The sequence below is a fragment of the Chionomys nivalis genome, chromosome 4, assembly GCF_950005125.1.
Source record: "Chionomys nivalis chromosome 4, mChiNiv1.1, whole genome shotgun sequence".
Taxonomy (NCBI): Eukaryota; Metazoa; Chordata; class Mammalia; order Rodentia; family Cricetidae; genus Chionomys; species Chionomys nivalis.
In genome coordinates this window covers 19,792,198-19,817,586 of record NC_080089.1, presented here as the reverse complement: position 1 = coordinate 19,817,586, position 25,389 = coordinate 19,792,198, and the positions used below count along the sequence as shown (strand labels likewise).

The 25,389-nt window shown below is 38.1% G+C and overlaps 1 protein-coding gene across 1 annotated transcript; it reads left to right on the top strand.

Annotated features, from left to right (window-relative positions):
* The first annotated feature begins 10,620 nt into the window (after positions 1-10,620).
* LOC130873109 (olfactory receptor 18) lies at positions 10,621-20,436 on the top strand. Its single transcript, XM_057767667.1, has 2 exons — positions 10,621-10,673; positions 19,494-20,436. Exons 1-2 carry the CDS (start codon positions 10,621-10,623, stop codon positions 20,434-20,436), a joined length of 996 nt encoding a protein of 331 aa, XP_057623650.1.
* The last annotated feature ends 4,953 nt before the right edge of the window (positions 20,437-25,389 follow it).

The following is a 25,389-nucleotide window of genomic DNA, read 5'->3' as shown; positions in this document are numbered from 1 at the left end:
TTCTTAATTTTAAATTTTCCAATCTTCAGAATTATGAGAAATGAATTTTTATTGTATATAAAGTATTTAATCTAAGAGATTTGCTATAACTTCATGACTATATTATCCCCTATGACTAAAGGGTATAAAATAATCTTAAAATTTGAGGGAAGGGTGAGTGTGTGCTATCCTGGGGCGGACTGTCCCGGTAGAGAGCACAAACGCCCCTCCCCCAGCTCCTGCTGCAGCTCTGCCTGCGCCCTACTTCCCTTGGTCCCTGGCTCATTGGGGCTACCAGGAGTCCCTGTGTAGGTACTGAGAAGCTCCATCTGGACGGGTGAGTGTGTGCTATCCTGGGGCGGACTGTCCCGGTAGAGAGCACAAACCCCCCTACACTAAGGCTACCCAACCAGAGCAGTGAGTGCCTGCCTAGCGGGCAGGCCTCAGCAACCCCCAAAAGGGAGCGCAGGCACCTCCAGCTTGTACTGCAGTGTCGCCTGTGTTCTACTCGACCCTGCCCTACCCCCTGCATTTGCCCTTCTTTCCGAGGGTCATTGGAATACCAGGCATCCCTGTTTTGGTGTTGAGGAGTTCATCTGCAAGGGAACGGTTCCTGCCCCTACACTGAGGAGATACACCCAGAGAGTTAGTCACAGCAAAGACTGGTCCAAGACACCAGGCCTCTCCTGGCTCCATTTGAAGGAAGAGATGGGCAGGCGCCAATGCAAGAATTCCCCCAACAACTTGAAAGGCAACGTGACATCACCAGAATCCAGGAATCCCGAAATAAGAAGTGTACACCCTAATCCAGAAGAATTAGAAGAATTCGACTCAAAAGTGAATTATATGAAAATAATAGAGGACCTTAAACAGGAGGTGAAAAACTGCCATAATCAATTAGAGATTACAAACAAAAAGGTAGAGGAAATGAATAAATCTCTCAAAGATACCCAAGAAAACCAAGAGAAACAAGAAAAAGTAGTCAAACAGGTAAGGGAAACGGTTCATGACTTAAAGAATGAAGTGGAAGTAATAAAGAAAACACAAACCGAGGGAAGGATGGAGATGGAAAATTTGGATAAACGAACAGGAACTACAGAGACAAGTACCACCAACAGATTACAAAAGATAAAAGAAAGAATCTCAGACACTGAAGATACCATAGAGAAAATAAACTCTCTGATCAAAGAAAACAGCATAACCAACAAATTCTCAACACAAAACATTCAGGAAATCTGGGACACAATAAAAAGACCAAACCTAAGAATAATAGGGATAGAAGAAGGAGAAGAAGTACAGCTCAATGGTCCAGAAAATATATTTAATAAAATTATGGAAGAAAACTTTCCCAACCTTAAGAAAGATATTCCTTTGAAGGTCCAAGAAGCATACAGAACACCGAATCGACTGGATCAAAAAAAAAACATCTCCTCGTCATATAATAATCAAAACACAAAACATACAGAATAAAGAAAGAATATTAAGAGCTGCAAAGGAAAAAGATCAAGTTACCTATAAAGGTAAACCTATCAGACTTACACCTGATTTCTCTATGGAAACCATGAAAGCCAGAAGGTCCTGGATAGATGTACTGCAGAAACTAAGAGACCATGGATGCAAGCCCAGACTACTATACCCAGCCAAGCTTTCGTTCACTATAAATGGAGAAAACAAAATTTTCCAGGATAAAAACAAATTTAAACAATACGTAGCCACAAATCCAGCCTTACAGAAAGTAATAGAAGGAAAATCACAAACCAAGGAGTCCAGCAATGCCCACAATAACTCAGACATCTAATGACCCTTCACCAGCACAACTTGAAGAAGGGAAACACACAAACTCTACTACCAAAAGAAAGAACGAAAGAAAGAAAGAAAGAAAGAAAGAAAGAAAGAAAGAAAGGAAAAATTACCGGAGTTAACAACCACTGGTCATTAATATCACTTAATATCAATGGACTCAATGCACCTATAAAGAGGCACAGGCTAAGAGATTGGATACAAAAACAGGATCCAACATTCTGGTGCTTACAAGAAACACACCTCAACCACAAAGACAGACATCTACTCAGAGTAAAGGGTGGGGAAAAGGTTTATCAAGCAAACGGACCTAAGAAACAAGCAGGTGTGGCCATACTAATTTCTAAGAAAGTTGACTTCAAACTAAAATCAATCAAAAGAGATGGAGAGGGACATTTTCTACTCATAACAGGAACAATTCACCAGGATGAAGTCTCAATCCTGAATATATATGCCCCTAATATAAAAGCACCCACTTATGTAAAAGAAACGTTACTAAAACTCAAGGCAGTCATCAAACCACACACACTAATAGTAGGAGATTTCAACACTCCTCTCTCACCAATGGACAGGTCAATCAGACAGAAACCTAACAGAGAAATAAGAGGATTAAGGGAGGTAATGAATCAAATGGACTTAACAGACATCTATAGAACATTCCACTCAAATAAGAAAGAATATACCTTCTTCTCTGCAGCTCATGGAACCTTCTCGAAAATAGACCACATACTCGGTAACAAAGCAAACTTACACAGCTACAAAAAAATATCGGTAACCACCTGTGTCTTATCAGATCACCATGGATTAAAGTTAGAATTCAACAACAATGCTATCCCCAGAAAGCCCATGAACTCATGGAAACTGGACAGTCAACTACTGAACCACACCTGGATCAAGGAAGAAATAAAGAAAGAAATTAAAGTCTTTCTTGAATTCAATGAAAACGAAGACTCAACATACTCAAACCTATGGGATACTATGAAAGCAGTGCTAAGAGGAAAGTTCATAGCATTAAGTGCACACTTAAAGAAAACAGAGAAAGCACACATTGGAGACTTAATAGCCCACCTGAAAGCTTTAGAAAAAAAAGAAGCAGACTCACCTAGGAGAAGTAGAAGACTGGAAATAATCAAATTGAGGGCTGAAATCAACAAAATAGAAACACAGAAAACAATCCAAAGAATCAATGAAACAAAAAGCTGGTTCTTGGAGAAAATCAATAAGATTGATAAACCCCTATCCAAACTAATCAAACGGCGGAGAGAGAATACGCAAATTAACAAAATCAGAAATGAAAAGGGAGACATAACCACAGACACAGAGGAAATTCAGAGAATCATTAGATCTTACTACAAAAACCTGTATGCCACAAAATTGGAAAATGTAAAAGAAATGGACACTTTTTTAGATAAGTACCATATACCAAAGTTAAACCAGGACCAGGTGAACAATCTAAATAGACCTGTTAGTCGCGAAGAATTAGAAGTTGTTATAAAAAGCCTCCCCACCAAAAAATGTCCAGGTCCAGACGGCTTCAATGCAGAATTCTACCAGCACTTCCAAGAAGACCTAATACCTATACTCCTTAATGTATTTCACAATATAGAAACAGAAGAGTCATTGCCAAATTCCTTTTATGAAGCTGCAGTTACTCTGATACCAAAACCACACAAAGACACAACCAAGAAAGGGAACTACAGGCCAATCTCACTCATGAACATCGACGCAAAAATACTCAATAAAATACTGGCAAACCATATCCAAGAACACATTAGAAAAATTATCCATTATGATCAAGTAGGCTTCATCCCAGAGATGCAGGGCTGGTTCAACATACGAAAATCTATCAATGTAATCCATCATATAAATAAACTGAAAGAAAAAAACCATATGATTATTTCATTAGATGCTGAAAAAGCATTTGAAAAAATTCAACATCCCTTTATGATAAAGGTCTTAGAGAGATTAGGAATACAAGGGTCGTACCTAAGTATAATAAAAGCTATTTATAGCAAGCCATCAGCTAATATTAAATTAAATGGAGAGAAACTCAAAGCTATTCCACTAAAATCAGGAACACGACAAGGTTGTCCACTCTCTCCATACCTCTTTAATATAGTGCTTGAAAGTCTAGCAATAGCAATAAGACAACATAAAGGGATCAAAGGGATTCAAATTGGAAAGGAAGAAGTTAAACTTTCATTATTTGCAGATGATATGATAGTGTACATAAGCGACCCCAAAAACTACAGCAAAGGACTCCTTCAGCTGATAAACACCTTTAGTAGCGTTGCAGGATACAAGATCAATTCCAAAAAATCAGTTGCCCTCCTATACACAAAGGATAAGGAAGCAGAGATGGAAATCAGAGAAGCATCACCCTTCACGATAGCCACAAATAGCATAAAATATCTTGGGGTAACTCTAACCAAGGAAGTGAAGGATCTATTTGACAAGAACTTTAAGTCTATGAAGAAAGAAATTGAGGAGGATACCAGAAAATGGAAGGATCTCCCTTGCTCTTGGATTGGGAGGATCAACATAGTAAAAATGGCAATTCTACCAAGGGCAATTTATAGATTCAATGCAATCCCCATTAAAATCCCATCAAAATTCTTCACAGATCTTGAGAGGACAATAATCAACTTTATATGGAGAAACAAAAAACCCAGGATAGCCAAAAAATTCTTATATAATAAAGGATCGTCTGGAGGCATTACCATCCCTGACCTCAAACTCTATTACAGAGCTTCAGTATTGAAAACAGCTTGGTATTGGCATAAAAACAGAGAAGTCGATCAATGGAACCGAGTAGAAGACCTTGATTTTAACCCACAAACATATGAACACCTAATTTTTGATAAAGGAGCTAAAAGTATTCAATGGAAAAAAGAGAGCATCTTCAACAAATGATGCTGACAGAACTGGTTGTCAACATGTAGAAGAATGAAAATAGATCCATATCTATCACCATGCACAAAACTCAAGTCCAAATGGATTAAAGACCTCAATATTAGTCTGAACACACTGAACCTGATAGAAGAAAAAGTGGGAAGTACTCTACAACATATGGGTACAGGAGATCACTTCCTACGTTTATCCCCAGCAGCACAGACATTAAGGACAACATTGAATAAATGGGACCTCCTGAAACTGAGTAGCTTCTGTAAAGCAAAGGACACTGTCACTAAGACAAAAAGGCAACCCACTGACTGGGAGAAGATCTTCACCAACCCTGCAACAGACAAAGGTCTGATCTCCAAAATATATAAAGAACTCAAGAAACTAGACATTAAAATGCTAATTAACCCAATAAAAAAATTGGGCACTGAACTGAACAGAGAATTCTCAACAGAAGAAATTCAAATGGCCAAAAGACACTTAAGGTCATGCTCAACCTCCTTAGCGATAAGGGAAATGCAAATTAAAACAACTTTGAGATACCATCTTACACCTGTCAGAATGGCTAAAATAAAAAACACCAATGATAGCCTTTGCTGAAGAGGTTGTGGAGAAAGGGGCACACTCATTCATTGCTGGTGGGAATGCAAACTTGTGCAACCACTTTGGAAATCAGTGTGGCGATTTCTCAGGAAATTTGGGATCAACCTACCCCAAGATCCAGTAATACCACTATTGGGAATATACCCTAGAGATGCCCCATCAAATGACAAAAGTATCTGTTCAACTATGTTCATAGCAGCATTGTTTGTAATAGTCAAAACCTGGAAACAACCTAGATGCCCTTCAATGGAGGAATGGACGAAGAAAGTGTGGAATATATACATATTAGAGTACTACTCAGCGGTAAAAAACAATGACTTCTCGAATTTTGCGTGCAAATGGATGGAAATAGAAAACACTATCCTGAGTGAGGTATCCCAGACCCAAAAAGAGGAACATGGGATGTACTCACTCATAATCGGTTTCTAGCCATAAATAAAGGACATTGAGCATATAATTTGTGATCCTAGAGAAGCTAAATAAGAAAGTGAACCCAAAGAAAATCGTATAGTCATCTGCCTGGAGAGGGGAAGTAGACAAGATTGCAGGGCAAAAACTGGGAACTTGTGGGTGAGGTGGCATGGGGCAAAGGGGAAATGGGATGAGAAACATGAGAAGGGGAGGATGGGAGGAGCTCGGGGGATTGGGATGGTTGGGATATAGGAAGGGTGGATACGGGAGCAGCGAAGTATATATCCTAACTAAGGGAGCCATCTTAGGGTTGGCAAGAGACTTGACTCTAGAGGGCTTCGCAGGTGTCCAGGGAGATGTCCCCAGCTGGTAAACCTTGGGCAACTGAGGAGAGGGAACCTGAAATGACCCTATCCTATACTGATGAATGTCTTACATATCACCTTAGAACCCTCATCTGACGATGGATGGAGGTAGAGACAGAGACTCAATTTGGAGCAACGGTCTGAGCTCTTAAGGTCCAAATGAGGAGCCGAAGGAGGGAGAAAATGAGCAAGGAAATCAGTACCACGAGGGATGCACCCACCCACTGTGACAGTGGATCTGATTTATTGGGAGCCCACCAAGGCCAGCTCGTCTGGGACTGAATAAGCATGGGTTGAAACTGGACTCTCTGAGCATGGCGGACAATGAAGGCTGATGAGAAGCCAAGGACAATGGCACGAGGTTTCGATCCTAGTACATGAACTGGCTTTGTGGGAGCTTAGCCTGTTTAGATGCTCACCTTCCTGGACATAGATAGAAGACCTTCGTCTTCCCGCAGGGCAGAGAATTTGGACTGCTCTTCAGTATCGAAAGGGAGGGGGAATGGTGTGGGGGGTGGAGAAGAGGAGTAGGGATAGGGGGAGGGGAGTGGGGGGAGGGGGCAATATTTGGGAGGAGGGGAGGGAAATGGGAAACGGGGAGCAGGTGGAAATATTAATTAAAAAAGAATAAAAAAATAAATTATTACAATTGCAAAAAAAAAGAATACCAGACATAAACATAGGAATTTAGACAAGAACCTTCCTTGCCACTGCATAATGAAACTGAAGAGAATGGCCCAAGTTTGTTAAAAGTCAACCTTTGTTTGTCTAGTAACTATACAAGAACTACCAGGTGATGATAGACAACCACAATGTTACCAAGACATTAAATGGAATCCTATAGAAATACAAGATTTGAGAAGAGTTAAAGAAGCAATCATTTCCTGTGTTATGCATTTACTCTCTGTGAAGCAGGTATTAAATTTATGGGCATCTCAGAACAGAACTATCCTCCAAGACTGGAATGGTTTGGAAACAGCAATATTGGAAGCTGGTCCTCAGTTACAATGGTGAACATAGTGGAAAGGGGAAGCCAGGGCTAATGAACAATGAAATAGTGCTAGAGGTATTAATATTTCCCCAAATCAATTTATAGATAAAGGACAATATGCTGAATTACAAAGACAGATTGAATTTGATTTTCACACTTTGCCACTTTGTTGTTTAGCAGCTTTAAAGCATGCTTTGAAAAGGTTGAAGAATCAAGAAAGAGGTCTGAGTCATTTACTAAAATTATACAAGGCCCCAAGGAAGACTTCACTGATTGTAGTAGGAGCTGTCGGCCGGCCTGGGAGCTGCGGGCTGCATTCATGCCACACGGCTCCCAGCTGCCAGCTAGCTTATGCCCCAAAATAACAACACACAAACTCTATTAATTTAAACACTGCTTGGCCCATTTCTATTCATGTGTGTAGCACCCCAAGATGTGCTTACTGGGAAGATTCTAACCTACGTCCATCCTGGGTTGGAGCTTCATTGCATCTGCCCCAGAGAGTAGAGCTATCGAGTCTGAGCTCACTTCCTCTTCCTCCCAGCATTCTGTTCTGTTTACTCCACCCACCTATGTTCTAACCTATGAGGGCCAAGCAGTTTCTTTATTTTTTAACCAATGACCTTCCTCCATCAACTGATTCTTTGCAAGAATTGAATTCTCAACACAAAAACCACAAATGGCCAAAAGATATAGAAAGAATTGCTCAACATCCTTAGCCAACTGTGAAAAATAATGACATGATGAAATTTGCATGCAACTGAATTGAACTAGAAAAAAGAATTCTGAGTGTGGTAACTCAGACTCAGAAAGACAAACATGGTCTGTACTCACTTGTAAGTGGATATTAGATCTAAAGCAAAGGATAGCCAGACTATAATCCACAGCTCCACAGAAGCTAGAGCCTTCTTCCAGTAACTGAATGAACCCAATGCAGAGATCCATAACCAAGCACCAGGCTGAACTCCAGGAATCCAGTCAAAGAAAGGGAGGGTGGCATACATGAATAATGGAGATCAAGATGATGAAAAAAATCTACAGGAACAGCTGAACCAAGCCTGTGGAAACTCATGAACTCTGAATGGACAGCTGTGGAGCCTCCATGGGGCCAAACTAATTCCTCCACATGTGGGAGACAGTTGTGGAGTTTGGGCTATCTGAGGGGCCCATGGCAGTAGAACCAGGATATTGTATATCAGATAGCTAGTTAGACTCTATTCTCTATGGTGGAATGCCATGCTCACACTTAATGCAGAGCAGAGGGACTTGGTCCTGCCCCAACTTAAAGTGGCAAGTTGTATCAACTCTCCATGGGAGCCCTTACCTGTTGAGAGGAGTAGATGGGGGGATGGGCTGGGAGAAGGCAAAGGGAGTAGGAGGTAGGGTGGGAGGGAGAATTTTGGTTGGAATGTAAAATGAAATTTAAAAAATAAATTAATTAAAAATATAATCTCATTAAAATAAATTACTTAATATAATCTCAGAAATAAACAGCAGTAAGAAAATTACATTTAGGTATTGGAGAGATGGTTTAGTGGTTAAGAATACCATCTTCTTTTTTCAGATAGCTGAAGCACAATTAATAAAAACTCAGAGAGAGAAATTGGGGTTCAACCTGAAGGTCTGAAAAGCAAAGCAGCCAGCCACTGGCTCTTACCCTGACATTAGTCTGAAATGGCGATTCTGCCTCCTATTATCTCAGAATGAGACTGTGTGTTGAGAGCTGTTTCCTCCTGTTTTATAATCCTCTCTAGGACTGGGATTAAAGGCATGAACCATTGTAATTAAAGGCACGCACCACCCAATTTCTATGGCAACTAGTGTGGCTACTGGGATTAAAGGTGCAGCCATTGTAGTTATTGGGATTAAAGATGTGTGTTACCATAACCTTGTCTGTAAGGCTGACCAGTGGGATTGTTTTACTCTCAGATCTTCAGGCAGTCTTTCTTTAATAAAATACAATTGAAATGCCACTATAGATAACCTAGATTTAATTCCCAGCATTTGGGGACTCACAACTGTCTATTACCCTAGTTCTAGGGTTTCTCTGATTTCTGATTGCGTTAGGTATGTAAGTGGTAGACAGACATACATATAGGTAAAACACACATATGCATATACTAAAATTTACATTTATTTATAGTGTGTGTGTGTACATGAACATACCATGGTAAGCATGTGCTGGTCATAACCTTCAGGAGTTGGTTCGTTCCATTTACCATGTGGGACTTAGGGACTGAACTCAGGTTATTAGACTCAGTAGCAGATATCTGTATTTACTGATTCATCTCACTGCCCTTATTTATTTTATTCTTTTGAGAAAGAGGTTTATTATGTAGCCCAAAGTAACTTTGACCTCTTGATCCTTCTGCCCCCTCCTCCTATGTGCTGAGATTACAGGCAAGTAGTGCCATGCCAAGCTACTATAGTGGGAGCAGCGGGCTGCATTCCTGCCGCCCGGCTACCGGCCACCTGGCTAGCTTATGCCTCGAAATAACAACACACAAACTGTATTCATATAAACATTGCCTGGCCCATTATATCTAGCCTCTTTTTGGCTAACTCTCATATCTTGCTTAACCCATATTTAGTAATCTGTGTAGCAGCACGAGGTGGTGTCTTACCGAGAAAGATTCAGCATGTCTGACCTGGCGGCAGGATCCATGGCGTCTGGCCCAGAGAGGAGAGGCATAGCAATTGCCTCACTTCTTCCCAGCATTTTGTCTGTCTACTCCACCTATCTAAATCCTGCTCTGTCAAAAAGCCAAGGTAGTTTCTTTATTAACCAATGAAAGTAACACATAGACAGATCGTCATTTCCTCCATCAAGTTACTTTTTTCATAGCTCAGTGTATTGTGTTGAGTTATTATCAACAGAAAATTGACTAATACAATATCTAAATTGTACCATTTTCAAGAGTGACTAAAGAGTCAATTGGAGGCACACTGATTACATTGTTCTACTCCTATTATGAAGGTGACTGAGATTTATATTCACCAAAATAGACTCGTGTTCTATGTGAATTTATTTTACACATATGCTGATGCCATAGTCTACATATTGCAATGTTTCACAATCATTATAGCATTCATGCAGAATTGTTTCTCATCAGTTACTTCTGAATGAGATGTGATAGGACAAATTGATGTTATGAGCATGTTCCCATTGTAACTCTGAATTTTACATTAAACTTTTTGCACATTGAAAGTCAGAAAAGAGGAGTACAGATGAGTTTCCTCCTGAGAAGTGAAAGTTTGAGACTCCACAAAGGGAACTGATGTTTTCTGTGTCCCTTTTCAATTAGTATTAACAAGTCTTCAGAGATTGAGTCAACATGAACCCATTTAGTTAATTATAAGCTCTGTGCATTAAACTCTCGAGCCTATGTAATTGTAATAAAAAGCCAGTGTCCCTCCAGATGTTTGGTTTTTAGTCTTAGTCCACTTGGATCTGTCTTATCTTTCTCTCTCAGAGACAATATTTTTTTCATGACTGCATGCTCACATCTATCTTCTTCGCAGTTCTGATGACAGAATCTTATTCTCCACCACTTACCAGCCATGGAAGAAATGATGGATCACCATGCCTTCATCATGCCTAAGCACAGAGATGACACCGTCTGGTGAGAACCTTGGGAGAAACTGGATGGAGCAGAGATTAGGGGACATTGTTGCTTTATCATCAAAGTAAAAAGTTTGCAACTTGATGGTACCTGCTTGTAGTCTCAACACTTGGGAAGCTGGAGAATTGAAAATTTGAGGAAAGCTTGGGCTATGTAGTAAGAACCTATTTCAAAAAACTAAACCAGGGACTGTGAGATGGCTCCATTTATCAGAACTTGTTATCAAGTCTTATAGTCTGAATTCAGTTTCAAGAACCCATGTATATTCAGAAGTGGAGAATTGACTTAACAGTGTTTTCTTCTGTGCTCGAGTTCTAGTAATTAATAATAAATAAATAAATACCAAAAGCAAACCAAGGCAAACCAAACCAAATCTAAACTAAAATAATTACAGGTAGCTAGAATAGCCAGATGAAAGGATGTCCCAAATGCAAACTTTTAACTCAGAGGACAATGATTTTTTAAATACAATTCTTCATATTCACATGTTCAATTTAATATTTTGATACATATATTCATGTGTAAAAGAACAGATAAAGATTTATTAGCCTATCAGTCTCCCTAAACACCATTTTTGTGTGTGTTGGGAAATTTCAAGCTCCTTTCTTCTAGTTCATTATAAAGTCTATAATAAATTGTTGTAGATGACTGGCTGCCTTAACTGTATGTAGACCATTTCAACTTATTGCTCATGTCTAACTGTATCTTGATGCCAACTATTTCAACTCCTGTTTTTACTTTCCTCCCTACCACTGCCAGGACCCACACAATATATCAAGCCACATAACTATCACCTACTTTCAGAGGGCCTAGTTTGGTTCCATACAGGTTACCCAGCTGTCAGTTTATAGTTCATGACTCCCACTATCTGTGGTCTTCAACTGAACTCCAGGAGCTCAGCCCAGTGCTTGGCAATGGGTCACTAATCTGATTAAAGGGGAAGGCCCTTTTAGACACCCTCTCTACTATTGCTAGGAGTCTTAGCTGCTGTCATCCTTGTCGATTCCTGAGAATTTCTTTAACTTCATGTTTCTCCCTAAACCCATAGTGGCTCCATCAAGATATCTCTCTCATTGCTCTCCTCCTCCATTCCTTCCCCAACTCGATCTTCTCGATACCTCATGTCCCCATTCCCCAATCCCTCCCTTTTAACCCACTCTAATTTATCCAGGAGATCTTAACTATTCTCCTTCTTGGGGCCCTCCATGTATGTCCCTCTTAGAATTTTCCTTTTTACCTAGTTTTTCTGGGATTGTGTATTGTAGCTTGTTTATCATTTTCTTTACATCTAATAACCACTTATGAGTGAATATATATTGTATTTGTCTTTCTGTGTCTGGGTTACCTCACTCAAGATGGTTTTTTCTAATTCTGTCTATTTGCCTGCAAATTTCAAGATGTCATTGTTTTTTCAGCTGAGTAATACTCCATTTTCTTTATCCATTCTTTGGTTGATGGGCTTCTAGGTTGTTTCCAGGTTATGGCTATTACAGATAATGCTGCTATGAATATAGTTGAGCACATATTCCTGTGGTATATGAGCATTTTTGTATATATGCCCAAGAGTGGTATTGCTGGGTCTTGAGGTATATTGATACCTAATTTTCTGGGAAACTTCCATACTGATTTCCAAAGGGGCTATACAAATTTGCACTCCCACCAGCAATGGGGAAGTGTTCCCCTTACTCTACATCCTCTCCAGCATAAGCTGTCATCAGTGTTTCTTTTATCTTAGTCATTCTGATAGGTATAAGATGGTATCTTAGAATTATTTTGATTTGCATTACCCTGATGGCTAAGGATTTTGAGCAATTCCATAAATGTCTTTTGGCCATTTAAGTTTCTTCTGTCAAGAATTATGTTTAGATCTGTACCCCATTTTTTAACTGGATTATTTGGTATTTTGGTGTCTATTTCTTTAGTTCTTTATATATGTTGGAGATCAGCCTTCTGTCAGTTGTGGGGTTAGTGAGGATCTTTTCCCATTCCACAGGCTACCGTTTTATCCTGTTGAATTTATCCTTTGCCCTGTTGAAGTTTCTCAGTTTTTGGAGGTCCCATTTATTGATTGTTGCTTTCAGAGTCTGTGCTACTGGTGTTATATTTAGGAAGAGGTCTCTTGTGCCCATTTTAAAAGGGTGCATCCCGCTTTCTCTTCTATGAGGTTCAGTGTGGTTGGTTTTATGTTGAGGTCTTTGATTCATTTGGACTTGAGTTTTGTGCATGGGGATAGATATGGATCTATTTGCATTTTTCTACATGTTGAGAACCATTATGGCAGCACCATTTGCTAAAGATGATTTCGTTTTTTTCCATTGTACACTTTTGGTTTCTTCATAAAAAATGAGGTGTTCATAGGTGAGTGGATTAGTATTAGGGTCTTTAATTTAATCCCATTGATCCATGTGTCTGTTTTTATGCCAACACCAAGCTTTTTTTTTCTATTACTGTAGCTCTATAGTATAGCTTGATGTCAAGGATGGTGATGCCTCTGTAAGTTCCTTTATAGTACAGAATTGTTTTCACTATCCTGGGTTTTTTGTTTTTCCATATGCAGTTGACTATTGTTCTTTTGAGTCTATGAAGTATTTTGTTGGAATTTTGATGGGGATTGCATTGATCTGTGTATTGCTTTTGGTAATATTGCTATTTTTATTGTGTTATTCCTACCTATCCAAGAGCATGGGAGATCTTGTCATTTTCTAATATCTTCTTCAACTTCTTTCTTCAAAGATTTAAAATTTCTTGTCATATAGGTTTGGTTATAGATACTTCAAGACATTTTATGTTATTTGTGGCTATTGTAAAGGATGATGTTTCTCTGATTTCTTTCTCAGCCCATTTATCATTTGTATACAGGGAGACTACTGATTCTTTTTGAATTAGTCTTATATTCTACCACATTACTGTAGGTGTTTACCAGCTGTAGGAGTCCATGGTAGAAATTTTGTGGTCATGTATGTATATTATCATAACATATACAAATAGTGAAAGTTTGATTTCTTTTCTTCAAATTCATATCCCCTTGATTTGCTTTCTTGTCTTATTGCTCTAGCTAGAACTCCTAGTACTTTATTGAATAGATATAAAGAGAGTGCAGGAGGGCCCGCTTGTTTGTCCCAGCTGCCCAGCTAACTTAGTCCTGAAATAACCACAGAGAAACTGTATTAATTAAAACACTGCTTGGCCCATTAGTTCTAACTTCTTATTGACTAACTCTTACATTAATTTAACCCATTTCTATTAATCTGTATATTGCCATGTGGCAGTGGCTTACCAGGAAAGATTTGGCATGTCTGTCTGTGGTAGCTCCATGGTGTCTCTCTCTCACTACTCTGCCTCTCTTTGTCCCAGCATTCAGATCTGTCTTCCCTACCTACCTAAGTTCTGCCCTATCATCTAGGCCAAGGTAGTTTCTTTATTCATTAACCAATGAAAACAACACACAAACAGAAGGACCTCCTACACCAGTGGAGAGCATTGTTTTGTTCCTTATTTTAGTGGTATTGCTTTGAGTTTCTATTCACTTAGTTTGTTGTTGGCTATTGGCTTGCTGTATATTGCCTTTATTATGTTTAGGAATGCTCCTTGTATCCTCGATATTTCCAAGACATTTATCATGAAAGGGTATTGGATTTTTTTTGAAAGGCTTTTTCAGCATCTAATGAGATAACAATGTGTTTTTTTTCTTTCAGTTTGTTTATATGGTGGATTGCATTGATAGATTTTCTTACGTTGAGTCATTCCTGTATCTCTGGGATGAAGGTTACTTGATCATGGTGGATGATTTTCCTGATGTGTTCCTGGATTCAGTTTGCTAGTATTTTATTGAGTATTTTTGGTTCATGAGGGAGATTGGTCTGTAATTCTCTTCCTTAGTTGCATATTTGGTGGGTGGTTTTGGTATCAGGGTAACTCTTGCCTCACAAAAAAAGTTTGACGATGTTCCTTCTGTTTCTAAGGTGTGAACAAATTTGAGGAGTATTTGTATTAATTTTTCTTTGAAATTCTGGTAGAATTCTGCACTGAAACCATCTGATCCTGGGCTTTATTTTATTTGTTTTTTTTTGGTTGGGAGACTTTTAACGACAGTTTTTATTTTCTTAGAGGCTATGGGTCTATTTAAATTGTTTATCTATTCTTGAATTAATTTTGGTATATGGTACCTATGCAGAAAATTGTTCATCTCCTTTAAATTTTCCAATTTTGTGGAGTACAGGTTTTGATGTATGACCTGATGATTCTCCATATTTCCTCCATGTCTGTTGTTATGGCCCCCTTTTCATTTCTGATTTTGCTAATTTGCATATTCTCTCACTGCTATTTGGTTACTTTGGATAAGGGTTTGTCTATCTTGTTCATTTTCTCAAAAAACCAATTCTTTGGCTTTGATTTATTCCCTCCCTCCCTCCCTCCCTCCCTCCCTCCCTCCCTCCCTCCCTCCTTTCTTTCTTTCTTTCTTTCTTTCTTTCTTTCTTTCTTTCTTTCTTTCTTTCTTTCTTTCTTGATTTTAACCCTCAATTTGATTATATCCTGTCATCTACTCTTCCTGGATGAGTTTGCTTTTTTTTTTCTTCTAGAGCTTTCAGGTGTACTGTTAAGTTGCTAGTGTGAGATTTCCCCAGGTTCTTTATGTAATCACTTAGTGGTATGGACTTTCCTCTTAGGACTTTCAAAGTGGCCCGTAAGTTTGCGTATGTTGTGCCTTCATTTTCATTGAATTCTAGGAAGCCTTTAATTTTTCCCTTGACCCAGGGAGCATTGTTCAATTTTCACATAATTATTGGCTTTCTGCAATTAGTCTTGTTGTTGAATTCTAGCTTCAATCCATGGTGGTCTGATTAGATATTGGGGTTATTTCATTTTTGTGTGTCTGTTGAGGTTTTCTTTGTTACTGAGTATGTGATAAATTTTTGAGACAGTTCCAAGAGGTGCTGAGAAGAAGGCATTTTTTTGTGTGTGTTTGGGTGGAATATTTAATAGATGTCTGTTAAACCCATTTGAGTCATAACTTCTGTTAATTCTCTTATTTATCTGTTAAGCTTCTGTTTGGTAGTCCTGTCCAGTGGTGTGAGTGGGGTATTGAAGTTTCCTACTATTAATGCGTGGAGTTTGACATGTGATTTGAGCTTTAGTAATATTTCTTTTATTAATGTGGGTGTCCTTGTATTTGGGGCATAGATGTTCAGGCATAGATGTTTCATCTTGATGGATTTTTCCTGTGATGAATATGAAATATCCTTCTTCATCTCTTTTGATTAATTTTAGTTCAAATCTATTTTGTTAGATATTAGGATAGCTTCACTAGCTTGTTTCTTAGGTCTATTTGATTGGAGAATCTTTTCTTAACCCTTTGCTCCAAAATAATGTCTGTCTTTGAAGTTGAGGTGTGTTTCTTGTATGCAGTAGAAGGTAGATCCTGTTTTCATATCCATTCTTTTTGTCTGCGTCTTTTTACAGGTGATTTGAGACAATTGATATTAAGAGATATTAATGACCAGTGATTGTTAGTACCTGCTATTTTTGGTTTTGTTGTTGTTGGTATTGTGTGAGTGTTTTCTTTCTTTGGGTTTCGCTGGTGTGGGATTATCTATTGCATGTACTTTTGTGGGTATGGTTAGTTTCCTTGAATTTGAATTTTTCTTCTAGTTCTTTGTGTAGGGCTGGACTTGTGGATAGGTATTCTTTAAATCTGGATTTGTCATGGAACATATTGTTTTCTCCATCTATGACAATTGAAAACTTTTCTGGGTATAGTAGTCTGGGCTGGTATCCATGGTCTAAGCAGCATGGCTAGAATTAATTAAAATTGTGGCTTTGGCAGCTGGCTCCACCCCATTCCTTAGCTTTTTGAGAGTCTAGCTTCATGGTGGAGGTACTATCAGGAGCCATATTTATTTTCAAAATTCTGTAAAGTTTCTAGGTCTATGCCACCACCAAGAAACCTGATGTTAGCTGCTCATAAACACCATTTAAGTTCTTGGTGGCAGAGAGGGAGGGAGAGGGGGATGGAGAACGGGGAAGGGAAATGGAGGAGGGGAGGAGGTAGAAATTTTTAAGTAAAAATAAAAATAAAAAAAAAGAGCTATGAGGTTTTTGTTGCTAACACCGAGTCAGGAAGCTTATCTAAAGGAGCTGCACCTCTGCTTACTGCCAGTAAACAGAGACTACTGGGGAAAAGATGGTTACCAAGAAGCCGCACTTGACTCTGTTCTTGTCTGGCTAGAATTCTTTTTTAAAAGTTTTCTCAGGTTTTATGTGGAAATTATTGCCAAACATTTAGGTGCCATTTGTAGATGGCCATTTGTAGATTTCTGCCCTGCCTGATCCCGCAGCTGTTTAGTCACAAAGAAACACATGGATAAATAAGACCAACTTTCTGTTCCCTAATGATATCGCTCACCAAGGCATAGGTACAAAATCTGTCTCTAAGAAGTCATTTTCTCAAGTGGGAGGGTAGTGTTTATCACTATATTACTTTTCTTCTCTGGCTATATGGGATGCCCTAATATTTTTCACTTAAGAATTTTCCATATAATATATTCTGATCATGGTTTTCCTTCACCCAATTCCTCATAGATTTCTCCACCTCCCTCCCCACCTACTCAATTTCATATCATTACTTTCTTTCTCTCTTTAGGAAACAAACAGGTAAATAAAACTAGACCAGAATTTAAAAATCCACAACACACACACACACACACACACCATAAAACACAAATTGGAAACCACAGTTTATAAGCAAAAGAGCAAAAAGATGGAAAATGTCCAAAGTGATATGACACAAAAGTCTCCAATATTATGATTGATTTTGTTTTGTGTTGGCCATCTACTGCTGAGCATGGGCTCTACCCTTAAGTGTGGTTAATATACCCAGTGAGACTACACTGTAGAAAACTAATACTTTTTAAATATTAAGTGACTTTTATTTATGCATTTATTGAGATATCCCTTCTGAATTTTTATTAAAAGTTTTAATATAATGCTCCCATTAATTTTGAGAATTTCATACATGCATGTAATATATTTTGATCATATCCGTTTGTGTTAGTTTGAATGAAAATGGCCACCATTAGGCTCATAGAGAGTGGCACTATTGGGAAGTGGGGCCTTGTTGGAGTAAGTGTGTCACCAGGGGTGGGCTTTGAGGCTTTGAAGCTCAACCTAGGCCTAGTGGCTCACTCTTCTTTCCTGCTGCCCGAGGATCTAGATGTAGAACTCTTAGCTACTTTTCCAACACCATGTTTGCCTGCATGCCAGCGTGATTCCCATCATGATGACACTGGAATAAACCACTGAACTGTAAGCCAGCCCACAGTTGAATGTTTTCTATTATTAAGAGTTGCCACAGTCATAGTGTCTCTTCACAGCAATAGAAACTCTAAGTTAACCTCTGTTGATGCTTCTTCTAATATAGTTATATATTATATATATAATATAGTTAAACAATTATACCATTTAGCATTCTTTGTTCAGGAAATTCTTTTTAAAATTAATTCTTGTTTGCTTATAGATGTGGTGCTGAAGTAGATAATGTACATGGAAACACCTACAGAAAAAATAATATAAACATTATCTCAGTACTGATAGTTATCACTTTTATTTTCATATTTATAATAATATCAGACAAATTATATGAGTTGAGAGAATGAACTTATTTCATAAAGCTTGGATTGGTGTAAATTTGAACAAAGGTAGATGAATAGAATTTGTTATATGGAAAAAAATTGTGGCATCTAACTTTCTTTGTGACATCCAGGCTCATTCCATTATATTCCACTCTTGGACTCTAAATGAATAATGTGTCAAGGTTTGTATTTAAAGTTCCCATATCCTAAAATTGCATGCGTATATAATTGTTTTAATATTAAAACTATAAACACACCATATTCAATAAAGACTATGGACTGAGTCAGGACCCATTTTAGTTCTTGTTAAAGAATATCAGATGCTTTGCAAATATTACTTTTATTTCACAGTTAGAGAATGAAGTCTTTTGGGCAATGTGGCTTTTGCTATCTTATTGGTCCTGCTTAACTTCAACGCAACTTCATGAAACTTTCATCTTTCATACTTTGATGAATTTGACAGTTTTGATAATGTCTGACTAAAACTTTAATTTTGCCTTAAAATTAGTGTTTTAAAAATTTAAAACTGTTTGGTAGTGTTATACATTTGTTCAATGAGTTTTATTTTACTCCCCTCTCATCTTCTTCTTATTCTCTCCTCTCTCCCACTAGATACTGTCTTCTCAGTTCCATCTGGGAAATTCTTGCACACATGTGCATAAAACAGGGTTGCCTCTTCCTTTTTTTTTTTGTTTTGAGACAGGCTGTCACTATTGCCTTGGATGTCCTAAAACTCACTATGTAGACCAACTGACCTCAAACTCATACAGATCTACATGCTTCTGCCTCCCAGTTGCTGGAATTAAAGTCCTGTAACCCTAAACTCAACTTTAATTACTTTCAATATAGATAATATGACTTTCATCAGGAAAGGATATTTCTTTTTGCATATCTTATCTTAAAAGAATATTTCCTGTGTTATAGTTTTGTAGGTAAGGATTTTGCTATTCAAACATACTTCATTTGGGTTTCTCTAATATACATATATATGTATATATGCAAATTACAAAATGATCATTGGTGAAATTATTCTAATATTAAATATATAGAAACTGAGAAATACTGAGAGCTGTTTATGACCCTGAAATTGTATGGATTTATCAGTATACTGTTTCCATTGAAAATTTAGAGGCATTGTGGAATGCTGGTTTTATTATTCATTTTCTCCAATTCTCTCATTTGTTTTCAAAAGGTGTCCAAATAATATTGAAGAGAAAAATTTAACATATATCTCAGAATTCCATCTCATGGGACTCTCAGATGATCCGCAGCTGCAGCCTATTCTCTTCGGACTGTTCCTGTCCATGTATTTGATCACAATGCTTGGAAACCTACTCATCATCCTGACAGTCAGCTCTGATTCACACCTCCACAGTCCCATGTATTTCTTCCTCTCCAACTTATCCTTGGCTGACATCAGTTTCACCTCTACCACACTACCAAAGATGATAGTGGACATTCAGACTCACAGCAGAGCCATCTCCTATTCAGGATGCTTGACTCAGATGTCCTTTTTTATGCTTTTTGGATGTTTGGATAGTCTTCTTCTAACTGTGATGGCTTACGATAGATTTGTGGCCATCTGCCACCCTTTGCATTACCAGCTCATCATGGACCCTTGTCGTTGTGGCTTGTTGGTTTTTGGGTCTGTTATCATTAGCCTTTTGGTCTCTCAGCTGCATAATTCAATAGTATTACAATTTACCTACTTCAAGAGTGTGGACATTTCTCATTTCTTCTGTGATCCTTCTCAGATTCTCAGCCTTGCATGTTCTGATACCTTTACCAATAACATAGTCATGTATTTTGTTGGTGCCATCTCTGGTTTTCTTCCTATCTCTGGGATTTTCTTCTCTTACTATAGAATTTTTTCCTCTGTTCTTAAAATGCCATCTTCTAGTGGGAAGTATAAAGCCTTCTCTACCTGTGGTTCTCATCTGTCAGTTGTTTGCTTATTTTATGGGACTGGCCTTGGGGTATACCTCAGTTCAGCTGTCTCATCCTCTCCCAGGAAGGGTGCAGTGGCATCAGTACTATACACTGTGGTGACCCCCATGCTCAACCCTTTTATCTACAGCTTAAGAAACAGGGACATCAAGAGGGCCATGTGTCAACTCCTCAGAAAAACAGTCTAATCTCAGGACCTGTAGCATTCATTCTGGATCCTTTGTAAATCTGATTCACAAAATTTCTAATTCTTACAATACCCATGGAATCTTCATCTGTTTCATATTGCTTTAATAACCACATAATTGAAATCATCTCTCTTTCATATATATTCAGAAAGGAGGAAGTCAGTAAATTTTTTCACCCTTTCATACTATACGAAAATGTTCTAACAAGCTCCTGTCATACTTAGTGGTTAGAGGTATTGAGCACTAGGAAATATATGCTTATTAAAAGCTGGGTGAAATATGTGTAATATACATTTTTTCTTATAGAAACAAGAATGGTACTTTCTACCCTTCTTTATGTGTCTCTTCAGAAATACTCTACACGTGTTTGTTTTTCTTTCTTTTGTGTGTGATCCCTGGAATGTTGACTGTGTTACAGTGGATGACTTGACTTCCAGACGTATATAGGCAGTGCTATTGGTCTCAGGGTATTAAAAAAGAGAACAAAACATTGGGATAGAGTGGGGTTGATCTAGGAGGAGTTGAATGGGACATACGGGGTTCATATGATTAAAATATACTATATGCAGTTATGAAATTCTTAAAGAACAAAAAAGAAACATTATATATTAAAGATTTGACTTTATTCAATAGAGTTACACATATTGTCTGTAAAGATGTAGGTCTTTGGCAGTCAAGCCTGTATTTATAAAATTGCCCTAGGCATTTATAACAATTACTGATGCCTATGGGGATCTTGTGAAGACCTGATTCATAGCACCTACACAGTGGCTTTCTGTAACTCCAGTTCTAGCGGATCCTTGTAGTTTTCTGGCCTTTGTAGGCACTATATGCATTTGGAGCACATATGTACATGGAGGCAACATATATGCATAAAATAAAGATAAATAACCAAAGACCTTTAAAAATACCAGTGCCTGTATTTTCTATCCAGAGCTTTTGATTTACTGAAGGTGTGTGGCAGAACATGAATGGGAGGGTGTGGGGCTGAACACAGACTTTAAAAGACACCTAAGGTTTCTCCCGAAAGATATGCTGATGCATTTATAGTCACTTCCTTGCATGAAATGAAAATTTTGTTGCTTGTTTTAGGATTCTCCACGACACTAACACTAATTGTGAGTGTTGATTTACAACTGTTAGATTTTTACATATGGCTAGTTCTTTTTTTTTTTTTTTTTTTTTTTTTTTTTATTGGGAAGTAATGCATTCTGGTTTTAAAACGTGTTTGTCTTTCTCTACACTCCTTCTGGAATTCCCCTAATGTAAACATTTTTGCTTTCTTGTACCATATAAGCCCATTAATATATCTCTGTTTTTCTTCATTCTTTTTCATTTGCTTCACTGATTCAATGGTTTCCAAGAATTTGTGCTTAAGGTCATTGATTTGTCTTTCTGCTTAGTAGAATCTATCATAAGCACCATACTGACCATTTCAATTGGATTATTGTGTTCCTCAACTTTAAGATTGTTGTATTCTAATAATTTATATGTGATTGTACCATTTTATTCATGTATCATTTTTATAACTTTTGTCTGTAGCAGCCTCATTTATTAACTGCCTTTGTTTGAATCTGTTGTTGAATAAAGCATATATCACAATTTTTAAAGGAAATTTGAAGAGTTGCTTTCCTATTATTTATTTATTTGTTTGGGCCATATTTCCTTGTTCCTTTGTATATCTTGCATGTTGTTGTTGAGGTTAAAAATGTGAATTCTCACAAGTTTTACATGTTGGCTTCATATAGGGGAAGGTTTTAAAATTTATCTTATCTAAGGATGTGTATATGTCCTTTTCTAATCAAGGAGGCTTCCCTCTCTTCTGAAGAGCCCATTGTCTTTTGTTTTACCCATTGTCTGTCCCAGGTACTGCATTCTCTCTGATGCTTTATAAAATGCCTTAGAAGTTTTGTCTGTGGGCCTGGTACTGTCTTTTTAAGTATATTGTCATTACTTTTAGTTTTTTAAGTCATGCAACACATCAACTAGCTCTTTAGGGACACAATGAAAGGATAAAGACAATTTAGACAAGTATTTTGCCTTAATTATTTATTCCAAAGACAGAACCTAGGAGTTAGAAACTTTCTCCCTATTTTGCCATCTGGTTTTGGGAATGGAAGCTTTACTGGTGGGCAAATGTAACAAACTTTCTTGTTCACTGTGATACTGCTATTGGGTTTGTACTTCCCTGAAATGTTGATCTTTTTAAACCAGTTCATGGAGTTCTCACAAGGAAATTTGTATCTCTGAGGAGGACTGAAGTCTAGAGCTTTCTGTCATTTTGCCGCTATTACTATGGGCAAAAGTTTGATTCATTAAACAGAGTTAATTAGCTTAAAACAGTCATACAAATTCCAAAGAAAACACATTGTGGAGGGAAGTAAATTCGATAAGAAAATTAAGAACATATTGGGAACATCGGTTGAGCGTTGACATGGAATTTTTTTTTTTTTTCTGCTGGGAGAAAAACTAAGGTATTTTTAAAATTTCTGAGTAAAGGGACAGGACCTGCATGGAGAGATTTGTTGAAATATATGTGCTGTATAAATGAAAGTCTTTAGGTAAACCTTGGTTGAGAACACGGTGGTTTTATGGGTTGTGTAATGTGGTAGTCAGGAAAGGCGTACAATGATAATCCTGAGGCACTTACAGATCATGGGTACTCATGATCATGCAAAGTTCTTTAGGTGATACAAAAGTAAACTTCATCCCATGTCTTAAGTCTTTCCAAATGTTTTTCTCCTCCTCCTAGAGGTGTCTAACCAGGAGGAGCATCTAATTTTGTTCCTGAGCCTAGAACCTCAGGTCTCACTGTTCACTGAACATGAAGGTGCAAGGGAGTCTTTTTCCTTCGTTAGCCCTTATTAGCAAAGAAGATTACTTCCGAAATGTTGTGGAGCTCATCATGTGCTGCATGTACCATGGGAAGCACTGTTTCACAACCAACACGTTTATTGGACTAGGCATACTAAATTGTCCCAAAATGTAAAATTTCACCAAAGGAGCCAATGAAGTTTATTAAATTGGTTATAGAGAGTCTCAAATTCTCAAATGATTGTCAGAAAGAATTCTTCTTCTTCTTTTTTTAAGTTTTACTTTTTTTTCTAGACAGTTTCTCTGTTTAACAACTCTGGCTGTGCAGAAACCTGTTTTGTAGACCAGAGAGATCCACTTGCCTCTGCCTCTTGAGTTTTGGGATTAAAGGCGTGTGTCACCATGTCTGGCACAATTCTTAAAAATTTTATTTAGGAGATTATAACATAATTGTAACATTTATCCCTTCCCTTTCCTTCCTTCAAACCTTCCCACATATCCCTCCTTGATCATCTTCAATTTCATGGCCTCTTTTTTTCATTAATTGTGATTGTATGCATACATGTATTTGTATATACTAAGTGTATGTGTGTTTGCCTGAATTTGTTTGTATACCATGTATGTACAGTGACCATGGAGGCCAGAGAGCATCAGTTCCCCTGGAACTGGAGTTATAGAAAGTGGTGAGCCACAGTGTGGGTGCTGGGAAGTGATGTCAGATCATCAGGAAGAACAGTAGTAAGTAAGTGCATTTAACTGTTGAGCCATCTCTCTAGCCCTCAAACACCTTCTTTTTACATGTATAGTGACCAAGAATGTCTTCTATCATATCCATTTGTGTGTACCAACTATCTTTGTATCAAGAAAAGCAACCAAAATTTTGATACTCAAGACAGACTGTGTGACAAGACTGTATATATCTGTAATAATAGTAACATGTTACTATTTACATATACTGTAACTTATCCATGAGAAATAACCTAATAAGTAGCAAACACAATTTTTAAAAGTGCCCAAGAGCTCAGAATGAAAAGAACTTAAATCAAATATATTCTACAGGAAGGTGATTCCTACTCCTCAGGAGAGATCAGAATCACAGAAGACATCGAAGAAATTTGATTATGGGTTGACTGTGGTTTATTAAAGTGTCAGTGCAAGCTCTTATAGTAGAAGAGAAACCAGGGCACTTACACAACTGTACGCCAGGAGCAATGCTCTGAGAAGCTGTTTGGGTATCTGTAGAAAGAACCAACATTGTGAAAATCATATCCAGTTTCCAGTTTGTTTTCAGGAAGTTTGGTTGACATGGAGAATTGTGATGGAAAAACATGTTTTGAGACCTGGATAGTAATGTATTTAGGCCTCATACTTCTCATAGAAGATTAAGTGGACAGCAGTGAAGATCCTCTGAAGACACTTACCTTATGTTCATGCCTCTCATTTACTGTGAATAGAACCTAGTGAGTCACTTCCAATCATGATTGGTTGAAGAATTAAGGGAAAACCATTCCTGGAAATAGAATAAAACTAACTAGAAGACTGGAAAATAATGTTTTAGCCCTAGAGAAATTCCCAGGAATCCACAAGGATGACCCCCAACTAAGACCCTAAGCAATAGTGGAGAGGGTACCTGAAGTGGCCTTGCCCTGTAGTCAGATTGTTAGCTACCTTAAATGTTATCATAGAACCTATATCCAGCAGCTGATGGAAGCAGACGGAGAGAACCACAGTGGAGCACTGGACTGAGCTCCCAAAGTCCAGTTGAAGAGAGGGAGAAGTGAGAATATGAGCAAAGAGGTCAAGACCATGATGGGGATACCCACAGAAACAGCTTTCCTAAACTAATGAAAGCCTTCCAACTCTGACCTGACAATGAGGGACCCAGCATAGGACCAAACTAAGCCCTCCACCATCCCCCCACACCCCATTCCACTTCCATCCACTCTTCAAAGAGGGTAAGGCTTCCCATGGGGAGTCAACAAAGTCTAGCACATTGTTTTGAGGCAGGACCAAGGCTCTCCCCACTATATCTAAGGTGAGCAAGGTATTCCTCCAAAGAGAATGGGTTCCAAAAATCCAGAACAAAGAGTAGGGATAAATCCTGGTCTCACTGCCAGTGGCCCTACAGTCTGCTCCAGC

Coding starts and splice junctions, on each gene's coding strand:
- LOC130873109 (XM_057767667.1), top strand. CDS start 10,621: ATGATGGATCACCATGCCTTCATCATGCCTAAGCACAGAGATGACACC. Junction 10,674..19,493: donor CACAGAGATGACACCGTCTG/GTGAGAACCTTG, acceptor TGTTTTCAAAAG/GTGTCCAAATAATATTGAAG.